The sequence below is a fragment of the Lagenorhynchus albirostris genome, chromosome 8 (assembly GCF_949774975.1).
Source record: "Lagenorhynchus albirostris chromosome 8, mLagAlb1.1, whole genome shotgun sequence".
NCBI lineage: Eukaryota > Metazoa > Chordata > Mammalia > Artiodactyla > Delphinidae > Lagenorhynchus > Lagenorhynchus albirostris.
In genome coordinates, this window is record NC_083102.1 from 21,080,536 (window position 1) to 21,093,960 (window position 13,425).

Below are 13,425 nucleotides of genomic sequence, written 5' to 3' on the forward strand. Positions count from 1 at the left end.
GTTGTTATTCAGGTAACAACAGTAGGATCTTATTATAGATGTTTCTCTGCATCATGCTTTTCTCATTTTATAGTGGAAATTCCTCCAAGTCAACTGGTATGAAGCCAGTTCATTTCATTTAAACGGCTGACAATATTCCATGAAAAATGTATTCAAGCATTCCCCAGTAGATGGGCTCTCTTTTTTTCTCCTGTGTCAAAATCTGACCCTCACTAACAGGGTGAAATAATAAATGTTTGTTTTTAACTGCTAAATTCTGCGGCCATTTGTTACACAGCAATTGATGACTAATACAGCACCCAAGGTCAAAAGAAATATCAACAGTTCTATTTCTTAAGTAGTTAGGTCCAAACAATAAGTATAATACTTATGCCCTGACAATTTAGTAGCCATCCAAAAAAAAATAATCAACATATATTACAAGAAAAATATTTGTATTTTTACCTACCCCACTCATAACCCAACACAAGCTCTCGAGAGAAGTGTTTAGGGTTCATTCACTCTCAAAACATGCCATACGTCCTAGCATTCATGTACACACATAGTTTTTTCTCATTATGGGAAAAAAAGGAGTAGCTGAGAGGCTTTGATTTTGTTTTCCACCCCTCTCTAGATAACTGCACCATTAACTTCCTTATCTGCTTAAGCTGCATATACTAAACATAATTAAAATTTCTTACTGACGGAATCAAGCACTGTGAGCATCAAACAGTATATCCGAATAACAGCGATGCCTTAGATCTGTGCAGTCTAATACACAGCTACTAGCCACCTGGGGCTATTTAATCTAAAATAATTAAAATTAAATAAAATTTAAAATTGCATTCCTTAGATGCACTAGCCTCATTTCAAGTACTCAATAGCCACCTGTGGTTAGCAGCTGCCGTATTATACAGTGCAGATTATAGAGTATTTTCATCACTGCAGAAAGTTTACTAGAAACACTATCCTAGAGGTTAATGAAATACAGAGTATTCTTGCACTAAAGACCCCCTATATGTTATACTTTTGGTTTTCTATTTGTTACTTAGATTTTTCTGTCTTCCCCCTTATGACACTTGGTCAGTTGTCAACTTGCTGTTAATGTGCCTATCTTTCACAGCTACGCCCCCCCATGCACAAAGCTGCTTCCAGTTGCTGAAACCGAAAGAAACAATCAACCAAACAGAATAACATTATATCCAAAGTGGATTCTTAAGAAGAGGCCCTTAGAACCTAAAATCTCATCACAATGCTTTTGATTTTTCAGAGTCCTCTTTTCCTTTCTTTCTAATTCTCAGACCTGTTCAAGATATGGTAAATGAATTGTTAGTTACAGTATAGTTGTTCCTCACTATTCATGGGTTTTGCACTTGCAAATTCATCTACTCACTAAAATTTATTTTTAACATCAAATCAATACTCTCAGTCATTCCTGGACATGCACAGAGCAGCAAAAAATTTAAGTTGCCAGAAGCACACTCTCCCAGCTAAGGTCAAACAATGGACCCTATGCCTTCTTGTTTTAGCTCTCATACTACAAACAAGTTTCCTTTTCATGGTCTATTTAGGCACATTTAAAAATATTTCTGTGTTTTCTGTTGGTGTTTCACTGTCTAAAATGATCCCCAAGTATAGTGCTGAAGTGCTGTCTAGTGTTTCTAAATGCAAGAAGGCTGCAATGTGCCTTACAGAGAAAATATGTGTTATTGGATAAGCTTCATTCAGGCAAGAGTTATAGTGCTAATGGCTGTGAGTCCAATGCTAATGAATAAACAGTATACACAAAGTAAGGTGTCTTTAAACAGAAATGCATATAAAGCAACATTATGTATTGACTGGTTGATGAAAATCTGTAACAAGAGGCTAGCAGGAACTTAACTCTGAGTTACAGTGAAAGATCCACCAGACTGGTAAAATCTAAAAATCATCCATAGAAGTGATGGGAAGAACACAATGCACAACTACTTTCATACACTGCCAGTCAGAGTATATATTATACATCTATTTTGTAAAAACAGTTTTGCATTACCAGATAAATGTTGAACACACATATCCTCTATGATCCAGCAATTGTACACCAAGGTATATACCCTAAAGAAACTCTTGTATGTGTGCACCAGGAAAAAACATAGAAGAATATTCATAGCATCTTGTTCCTAAGAGCAAAAACTATAAAAAACTCAAAAGTCTATCAACTGAAAAATGGATAGATATATTTTGGCATATTTATATACTGGAACACTAAACAGTAGTGAAAACTAACAAACTATAATTATACTCGGCAACATTAATATCATAATGTTAAGCAAACAAACAAAAAGCTAGCCAAAGAAGATGTATAATGAGTGATTCAATATATATTATATTTATATAAAGCCAAAGCCAGACAAAACTTAAATCACAGGAATTTATAAACATATACATATATAATACTATGAGAATATGCTTAACAAAATATGAAATAATAATTACTGGGGTGGGATTAGAGGATAGATATAAGATGGGGCTCACAGGAAGCTTCAAAGGTTGTAGCAGTTTTCCATTTCTAAAGATGGTTGACAAGTAAACAGGTATTTGCTTTATTATTCTTTATATTTTATATATAAATGTGTGTGTATTCTTTGGATATATATTTTGCAATTAAACACTTAAAACACCAGGTGATCCAAAAAGGTTTGTAAACTAAAAAAACAACTAAAAAGGAAAAATAAGTAGAGACTAGGTTTCCAAGAATTACACTAGAATAAAAAAAAAATAAAGTAAGTTTTATTTACCCATCTTCTTTACCTATCAGAGCATTAATTTCCTCAAGGATGTGGACATAAGTGCTAATGCTGAAAGTGTAATATAACTGAAAAATGATTATTTTTTAATTCAGATGACATCGGACACCACTTGTCAAGGAAACAATTTAGCTCATGGTCCTGATGTCATCTAAATATACTAGTTTAGTAAAATAACAAACTATATTAAGCTTATTTTCCCTAAAAGGCAGTTACTGAATCACTGAGTCAAAGTTGAATTTACTAACATCTCCTTAAATATTTACAGAATGACTTGAGTTTAAGTGCAGAAGTCACAACCTCTGCTCAGATCAGTACTGTGATCAATTACTACTCAGAACACTAACAGCACCTTAACCAGTTCTTTTTAGTTAACATTTTCCTCAAAACGTAACAAGAAACTTAGTTTTGCATCATTAGTAATCCAGAAAAATCATAAATTAGATTTTAAATGTTCCAGTAGAGAGAAGTATAAAGTCTATGCTTCATCAAATTCCACACTGTATTTGCGTATGAAATAAAAATTCTTCCAAAATGTAAACAAACAAAAAAAGAGGAAATAAAAATTTACCTCTGGGACTTCCCTGGTGGTCCAGTGGTTAAGACTCTGCGCTCCCAATGCAGGGGGCCCGGGTTTGATCCCGGGTCAGGGAACTATATTCTGCATGCTGCAACTAAAAGAGCCCAAGAGCCCGCATGCCGCAACTAAGGCCTCACACAGCCAGATAAGTAAATTAAAAACAAAAAAAAATTTACCTCACAATTTCAAAGACTGAATAAACTATTAATGGAATCTAGATAACTGATCAGTTAAGTGCATGCCTATTTAAAATCTGACTTCTGAATGGTATCAAGAGCTACACATAATCTTACCTGGGGAGGGTAGTTGCTCTCTGAAGACCACCGTGAAGACTGGTCATTTGGCTTATCCACTAAAATGTTCCTGAAATAAAGAAATTAAAATTATAGCAATTAATTAAAAGAATAAGTGAACAGGCATATGCAAAAAGAGAAATAATCTACCAGATGCTAAAATTATCACAAAGTTATATAATACCTGGAACTTGAATAAGAAGAGAAAATTAAACAGAATAAGAAACACAGAAAATGTCTAGTAATTTAAAAATTTTAAAATATGATAAAGGTAGCATTTTAAACAATTGAAAAAAGTACTATATACATATGCATATGTGTGTGTGTGTGTGTGTGTGTGTGTGTGTGTGTGTATAGCTCTACTTCACATCAAGTGACAAAATGAACTAGTTGTTTTTAGGAGTTTAAGGTAAATAAAGTAATAAAATAGCTAATAATTAATAAAATACTCTCTCCCTCTCTCTCTCTCCCCCCTCCCTCCCTCCCTCTCCCTCCCTCTCTCTCTCTCTCTCTCCCTCTCTCTCTCTCTCTATATATATATGTGTGTATATAAAATTAATCTTTGGATCAAAAAGGTCTTTTAAGCCCAGCACCAAAAACAGAACTGTGAAAAAAGGAACTGATATAAGTAACTTTGGAAGACAGTGCTCTCACTGGAAACTGTAAAGTTAAAGACAAATAGAACCATACACAAAAACTGTATTTTACAGACTTCCCTGGTGGCGCAGTGGTTAAGAATCCGCCTGCCAATGCACGGGACACGGGTTCGAGCCCTGGTCCAGGAAGATCCCACATGCCATGGAGCAGCTAAGCCTGTGCGCCACAACCACGGAGCCCACGCTCTAGAGCCTGCATGCCACAACTACTGAGCCCACGTGCTGCAACTACTGAAGCCCGCACGCCTAGAGCCCGTGCTTCGCAACAAGGGAAGCCACCACAATGAGAAGCCTGCACACCGCAACAAAGACTAGCCCTCACTTACCGCTACTACAGAAAAGCCCGCACACAGCAACAAAGACCCAACGCAGCCAAAATTTAATTAATTAATTAAAAAAACTGTACTTTATTTGATAAAGTTATTTCTCGGAGGGATATGGGTTAATTCTGAAACACTTTACATGTATACTGGGGTCAAACAAATAAGTAAATGAACGGTAGATGATGGGAGTCAAGCTTCTCACTTCGAGTGGGAAGCTACAGAAAAGCAAGGGCATGGAGGTTGGAATGATCCTGATGGTACTGAAATAGAGTCAGAGACATCAGTGTGAACTCATATTTAGGTTTATATAGATACAGATTCAGAAGTAATTATATGTGAATGTGCGTACATATACCCATGCACACTGACACAAATAGTATTCCTAGCTCTGTTCACTAATAGAGACTAGAAGCAGTGACACCCCCAGTAGCAGTGAGTACACCAATGCCGAATCTTGGTTTCTACATACCACAGTCCAATAGAAGGAAACAGGGATTCTTGGGGAGGTAGCTGATTCTAGGATTAGAGCAGGGAATCCAGAAGATTAGCCTAGAGCATGTTGTAGTGCTCAAAACAACAACAGCAAAAGGAAGGTGGGGGCATGTCAAAGGGACACAGAGGAGCCAACATGAAAGAATGAATGGCCAAAGCTAAAATAAACAACAAAATAAATAACGTAGTATTGGATTAGAACCCAAAGTATAAATATCCCTGAGTCCATACTGATATAAATAACCCCAGTCTAACAATCAGAAAAACACCAGACAGATTCAAATTGAGGAACATTCAACAAAATACATGACCAGTACTCCTCCAAACTCTCAATATATTGAAAAACAAGGCAAGACTGAAAAACTGTCACAGAGCAGAGGAGAGTAAAGAGACAAGACAACTAAAAGTAATGGTATCTTGGATGGGATCCTGGATCAGAAAGAAAACGGTGGAAAAACTAATGAAATCCAAATAAAACGTGGTATTTAGGTAATAGTAATGTATCAGTGTTGGTATCTTGGTCATGACAACTGTACCATGGTAATATAAGATGTTAGCAATAGGAGAAACTAGGTGAGGGGCATATGGGAACTTCGTACTATCTCTGCAACTTTTCTGTAAATCTAAAATCATTCTAAAATAATGTGCCTTCTCAAAGGCCCATTTATTTATCTATCTTAAAATATAGATCTATACCTGTCACAGAGAAAGTTATTCTTTTTGACTTAATAAATGTCAAAAAAAATAACTTTTTTTAAAAGGCAATACTATAAGGAAAAGAATTTTCTTTACATATACATCTCACAAAGGTAAAACATTAATACATAAAATAACCTCAAACAATGCTAAAAGGTAAAAACCAACTAGAAAAATATAGGCAACATAAAACACAAAAGGCTAATTAAAATATGAATGAAGAGCACTTAAACATAAATACCCCATATGAAAATAGGTAAAACCCAAACATTCGAAATCAATAACCAAAAATTAGAGATTAAAACAAATATATATATTAACCCTATAAAATTGGGCCTACACTCTCAAAACAACATGTGTTTTAATCATAATTGCAGCTGTTGGCCAGAGCTGGTAAAATGCCACTCTCATATTTTGCTGGTAGAAATGCAAATTGATACAACTTTTCAAGAGAGAATTTTAATATTATATTAAAAAATCATTTCAAATATGCATATGCTTTTAAATAAAAATGATAATGACGTCAGCCACGATGACAGTGATGATGTTTGCATCTAACATTTCTGAGCTTTTATGACATCTCAGACACTGGTCTAAGTGCTTTCCATACATAAGCTATTACCGTCAAAGCACAGATTAAGAAACTGAGAGAGATAAATTAATTTGCCTAAGCATACACACCTAAGAAATAATAATTTGAACCCAAGGCAGTCTGACTCTAAAACCAACGCTCCTAATCACCAAACTATACAGCCTCAGAATTATTCCACTTCTTGGAACTTAACCTAAAAAATAATCCAGGGGATTAAAATCATCCACATTCATCACAATACAATTTATAATAACAAACTGTGAACAACCTAATTGTCTAACAACAGAGGATGTGTTAAAACAAATTATGAAATATGTTACAAAATACCATGTAATCATAATGTATTCTACAGCCTGACTTTAATATTGTTGGAAAATGTCCACTACATAGTGAGTGAAGGGAAAAGGTAGTTTATATACTGTAAATCAAGTGTTGTAAGTAATAATAATATTCATGCATGAAGAGAAAAGACAAAGAAGATATACTAAATTGTTAATGTAGTTCTCAATGGTGAGATTTCAGTGACTTTCTTCCTTCTTTGTGTTTTTTTATACTTTTCAAATATTCTAAAATTAACACATCTGACACATTATCAGAAAAAAAGGTGTGTTTTATTAAGAATGAATTACAAAGCAAAGATGAGAACTCTATGAAAACACTGCAGCACAGTTAAAAGCTAAAGCTAAAAAACTAGGAAAAAAATCACTCTGACATGAATGTTATAAAGCATGAAAGAAAACCTAATATATTATAACTATGATAAATTGGGACCACAAAAATCACAAAGTATAATAAATTGGAGGAGGGGAGATCAAATGCAATGTGAGTTAATTTCATCATTTTTCATAGTTCCTAAGAATAATGTTTCTGAAATTAAGAAAAAGAGACTCAAGCATACTTAAGTTTAGAATAAAAACATACTACATATCTTACAAATTATTTGAGACAGAATATCAACAACAAAAAATAGTAAAAAGAAGGAAATAAAAGATTAAATGAAAGCAGGACACATTAAAAACAGAAAATTTTAAATAAAATGACAATATTAATACCAAGCATCTAGTACAGTCATACATATAAATGGTCTAAAATAACATAGTAAGATACCCTTTGGACTGGGTGAATAGTAGTAACATTACTATTACACGAAGGCACACACACAATAACAGTGACTCATGACAGAAAGATATATAAGGCAGACACAATCTTTGTAAAACTAGGAGGAAGTTAAAGAAAAAGTATTAACTGGGATTAAAGGGGTCAAAGGTAGAGATTTAAAAATACAATTTAAAAAAGTATGAACTGGATGAAAACAATAACTATAAAATAATAGTTCAAGCCAAGATTGTGAGTCTTAATGAATTAAACGAAAACAAAAATAAAGCAAAACACAGTAAATATCAGAAGAAACTGATAAAAAAAAGTAGCAGGAAATTAAAGTCTCTCAGCATCTAGAAAATTAATAAACAAACAACTATATAATGTCAAAGTAGTGGTAAGGATTAATAGTACTATGAAGAAAAATAAAGCAAAGTAGAAGAGAAACAGACCTGAACAATATGAGGGAGCTAGCCATGTCATAATCCGAAAATTGAGCAGATGGATCACTAAACGCAAAGTTAAGGGGGCAAACAGTTACAATATGTTATGGTCTTGTGAATTTTTTTTTTTTCCTGTGGTACGTGGGCCTCTCACTGTTGTGGCCTCTCCCGTTGCGGAGCACAGGCTCCGGACACGCAGGCTCAGCGGCCATGTTTCACGGGCCCAGCCACTCCGCGGCGTGTAGGATCTTCCCGGACCGGGGCACGAACCCATGTCCCCTGCATTGGCAGGCGGACTCTCAACCACTGCGCCACCAGGGAAGCCCGGTCTTGTGAATTTTGAAATGCCTATTAAACAGCCCATTAGAGATCCAGCAGTTGGATTATCTGAAGCTGAAATTCAAGGAAAATGCCAGAGCTGAAAAAAATACAGAGAAACATCAGTATATCAAATGCTAAAATATTTAGAGCTATGACACTGAGTGAAATGACTCAGGGGATAAAAGAGAGCTAGAAAAGAAGCTGAAGGACTGATTAAGCTCTGGGGGCCCATTATTTAGGGGGTCCAGAAGAGAAAGATCAAGCAAAGGAGACTGAGAAGGGCCAAAGGTGAAGAAGATGAAAACCTAGAAACTGTAGATGCCAACTGAAGAAAGTATTTTGAGAACAAATATGTGAAAACTATGTAAAATGCTGCTAAGAAGACAGGGTCTGGGAGGTATTCACCCTCATATGCCTAACTCGAAACTTAAATGCTGCCAAACAGAAAGTGCCTAATAAATATTTGATAGATATGAACAAATAAACAAACAGTACTAAAAGGAAAAAAATTAAAGTGGTTCCATCAAAGCATAGAGTATATGAATCCTTATTATCTGTAATTTAAAGTTTATACTAAGATAAAAGAGAAATATGTATACTTGAAACTAATATAATATTGTGTATCAACTATACAATTAAGAAAAAAGAGAAATGATACAGACCAGAAACAAGGTGCAGCCTAAGGGGGCTTGGAAAGATGGAAGCTTGAAGATATTCCTCATGATCTCCAGCCCAACACTAAGTCAACTACTAAGTACCTCTCTTAAGCTCAGAAGGTGACAGAGGCCAGAACCAGAACTTTAAGAATTACCACAAAAGCTTGGCCCTAAGAGGACCATGAGATCCATGGATGCCTCTTTCCCCAAGAAAAAGGCATCAACTAAACGAGCATTCCTGGGACAACTGGCTGTCTCCCTGGCCCACAAAGATCTTCAGGAGCGCTTTAGCCCTCTAGATGAGAATGTACTTGCCCTCTTAGCTGAGGACATCTAGTTGCTGAGAGGTCTCTCCTGGTGACCTACAGAGAACTAACAATATAGGATATGGTATATCAAAAGCCACAAGACAAAGGCTGCCAGACTGCCCACTCTCTCTGAGGTATCTGAAGCCTCACCCAAAAAGTACACAGTACAAAAAAGTTTGTATAGAAAATTGTACAAAAGAGCCAAGAAAATTTATAAAAAAGAACAGTGAGAGCTTCCCTGGTGGCACAGTGGTTGAGAGTCCGCCTGCCGATGCAGGGGACACGGGTTCATGCCCCGGTCCGGGAAGATCCCACATGCCGCGGAGCAGCTGGGCCCGTGAGCCATGGCCGCTGAGCCTGCGCGTCCGGAGCCTGTGCTCCGCAACGGGAGAGGCCACAACAGTGAGAGGCCTGCATACCGCAAAAAACAAAAAAACAAAAACAAACAAACAAAAAAACAGTAGTGATTGGTATAGGAATAGATCAATAGCTAAGAAACAAAAATCCAGAAATTGAGCCCTGTGTGGATGAGAATTTAATATTTGATGAAGGTGATATTTTATTTCAATGGAAAATGACAGTTCATATTTAAGAGACGCTTATACAACTGAATATCCACTGGAAGAAAATAAGTTAACCCCTATCTAATATCATATACAAAATTCCAATTAAAAATTTAAACATACATATATACATAAACATATTAGAAAAAAATTTGAGGGCCAATATGTACAACCAAAAGCGTTAGTGAGATCTCAGAAGCTTTAAAACGAAAAAGTTATTTGATTACAAAAAACTTTTGAATTTTGTATTGTAAAAAACACCATAAAGAAAGATAGGAAACAAGCAATAGTTTAGGGAAAAGTGTTTGCAACCCGTAAGACTAATAAAGTATTCCTACCGAAGATATGCAAAACACTTTCACATTGTGAATAAGATGAACAACAAAATGAAAAATGAGCAGAATGCATGTCACTGAAGAGTCATTAAAATGGCTAGTAAACAGCAACAAAATTTTTTTTTTCTAAATCCCTGTGTATTGTTTGTGTCAGGGAAAACAAATTAACATAGTAAGGTATCTTTTTTCACCCATCAAATTGATGAAATTAAATCCCTACTTAACAGGAGATCAGGGAGAAACTGTGGACATGTCCATTACTCCAACCTTGATGGAAAGTCAATTTGCAACATCTATCAAAATTCTAAATGTACATATTCTTTCACCTGGCACTCTCAGAATCTATCCCATAAAAATAAGACCATCAGTACATAAAGATCTACGTATAGAGACTCAAAAATGAGTCTGTCTAATGCAGCGTTTTTTGTAGTAGCAGGGAAATGATTAAATCATAAAACACATATATCATGGAACACTATACTGCCATTATAAAGAATACTTCAGATCTATGACAGGTAACTTGGAGGGATTTTTGCAATGTAAGATACAAAGAAGCATGTATGATTTCATTGTTAAAAAAATACTATTATTTATATATATTTGTATACAATTATATTAACAACCATGTATGATATGATCTAATTTATATTAAATTATATAAAGCAAGCACACATATAAGCCAAAAATGAAGCATAAATATCATTAAGGGGTTTAGCTTATCTTCTTATAATTGTTGTATTCAGATTTTTATAATAAACATTATTTATATAACATTAAATTATTTTAAAAATGTTACGGTTGAGATGACAACAAGCTTTCCATATTTATGGAAAACTGACTACATTGCCATCAGATGATCAAATCAGGCTCAACTTTTCTTTCTTTTTAAAGACATAGGAGATGGAGAAGCAATTAATAAAGGCTTACTGCCTCTTAAAATTTTTAAGTGACAGATGATCTCTCAAAGCTTAGTCAGCTGTAGGCTGTTTTTAATTCTCCCTCCCAGATGTTCCTTCCTGAAATCCATTTCCATTCTCCTGGAAAGCAAATGAGAAACTAGTTGAGGGCAGTGACTATTAACGTTAGCCCTTCATCAACAGAAACACAGCCAGTATGGTAGCATTCTATAAAACATGTTCTTCTTTACTATCCTTCCTCATACTTCCCAAAGACCTATAAGGACCACCATCATTACTGGTATACCTTTCCTTCTTCTAACTCTCAGTAGAGACATTAACCTCTTTTACTACATATTGTTAATCATGATACTAGTTCACTATCCCTGACCTCTAGTTCACTATCCCTGATCTCTAACAGGGGAAATATCCCATCCACAGCCTCTGCTGAAGGAGCAATCATAGACACTGATGTTTTGTACTTGTGACTCTCCCTTACAACTATCTCAATGACAGCTAACCTAGGTTAGCTAATGACCTATGATGGGAGATGGAATGGGCCAGTACGAAATAAAATTATAAGACAGAAAAATGTATAAGTAAACAGAACCAATGAAACAGAGAAAAGATATACAAAATAAGTATAAGAGATTCAAGAGAAAGAATAAGCCGGTCAGTAGTAAGATAAGACTGTAGGAGACATAAAACAGCAGAGACTCCAAGGAATAACAGAGAATAGAAATTAATGGCTTTTTAGTTCTAGCTGCCAGGAGGCTCTGTTTCTGGCAACCAAAAGAATGTGATCAAAATACCCTTCTAGGTACTCCATGACTAATTTTAACATTTTAACTATTGTCTGGGAAAATAAATGATAAGCAAAAAAAAAATGTTACAGAAGACACAATTCATATAGTTTCATATAGAAACTATATGATCCAAATAACAAAGATTAATCTACTAAGATTAAGCTCAATATATGCCATTGTAAAATATATTTAAAATGCAAATAATAACTAATGGAGAACTGGTCAATGAGAACTAATAAAAGAGATGGGCTGAGGACTAAAACGGTTTCCTTTTTTCATCAGTGTTAATTTAATTTTAAAAAGGTACATTTTTATTCCTACCAATGCAGTATGAAAACCGAAGGTAATAAAAATGAGCCACATTAAGTCTCTTGAACATAGATAGACTACAAAGGCAAGGCTGTAATTAATTTTTTCAATTAGGACTATAAAAATTTATAGTGAAACACATGGACAATTGAAATATGGAATACAATGTTAACTTTTTCCAAGTTACATGTCTCTATTTTGCAAAATTTTTAATGTAGTATATCTATATAAACTACCAAATGTCAGGAACAAACTATTAAAATTCATCATGAGAAGAAAATTTATTGAACATTTTGGGTTCAAGTCAGCAAATTAAAAATCATTTTTTTTAATTAAACATGCTCAAATCCTAAGTCTGCTTGGCAATATCTTTTAAACTGCTGCTCTTAAGAATACTTAAAATAAACATAAAAAGCAGCACTTGAGCAAAAAAATGGAGCACTTAACTTTTTTTCTGCTAATGGATGCTCAAGATACTTAACAGTAAATCCAGTTAATTTTAAATCGAGAGTTTTGGATACTCAAAAGCTACCTCTAATTTTGATGTGAAGAAGTCAGTCAAGCAGAGTATGTAAAAGAGTGTGGAAGGATTCAATCTGTGAATATCTTCCTTTTGGTAGTTTTAAAACACCCTACTAAAACCTGTGCCCTTCTGTTGAATGACGTGATAAAATGCATCTAGAAGAAATCAGCTTTGACTAAGAATCATAAGACCCTGAAGCTTGGTCACTAATTGGTTGGATAACCTTAAGCACATCATGTAATCTCGTAGGACTTTAATTCCTTTATCTGTAGTGTAAAAGGAAACGTTGAATTCCTTGATCTCAAGTTTCTTCCAGCTCTAATCAGGGCAGTGCATTGCACAACTCTAGGAAACACCATTCATGAGGCCATGTTAACATTCTACAATTCCATGAAAAGATTTCACATCCTTCATTCAACGTATCATGTAAAATCCTCCTCCTACACAGCAGTCAATAACAACACACAATGCATTGATTATAATACAGCTTCCATTATCTGTAAACACTCTTCTGGGGTAACACCACATAACTACAAGAATGGGTACCTGTGGCCAAGGGGATTATGATCTATTTTTAATAAATAATAAATGTACTTAGCATAAAATTTATGACACAAAAACATATACAATAAAAAGCCAATTCAAAATGCAAAATAGAAATCAACTCAAATCAATTCTGAATAGTCACAGCTGTACTGTGTTAAAGAGTATACTATAAAAAGTATAGCTTCTCCAAAAATCACTTGTACACTCACTTTCAAATACTTCCC

At 34.7% G+C, this 13,425-nt stretch overlaps 1 protein-coding gene across 9 annotated transcripts in view; it reads right to left on the bottom strand.

Moving 5' to 3' along the window:
- Positions 1 to 13,425, bottom strand: part of MKLN1 (muskelin 1) — a 360,180-nt gene that overhangs the window by 132,696 nt on the left and 214,059 nt on the right. For 8 of the 9 annotated variants that reach the window (XM_060156656.1, XM_060156654.1, XM_060156651.1 and 5 more), the window contains one exon: positions 3,639 to 3,708. Coding sequence is in view for 3 of the 9 variants with exons in the window: in XM_060156648.1 (XP_060012631.1) it covers positions 3,639 to 3,708 (70 nt within the window). In the remaining 6 variants the exon portion in view is untranslated. Of the gene's footprint in view, positions 1 to 3,638; positions 3,709 to 6,486; positions 6,591 to 13,425 lie in introns of all 9 variants that reach the window. The other variant, XM_060156657.1, reaches the window with a different exon arrangement.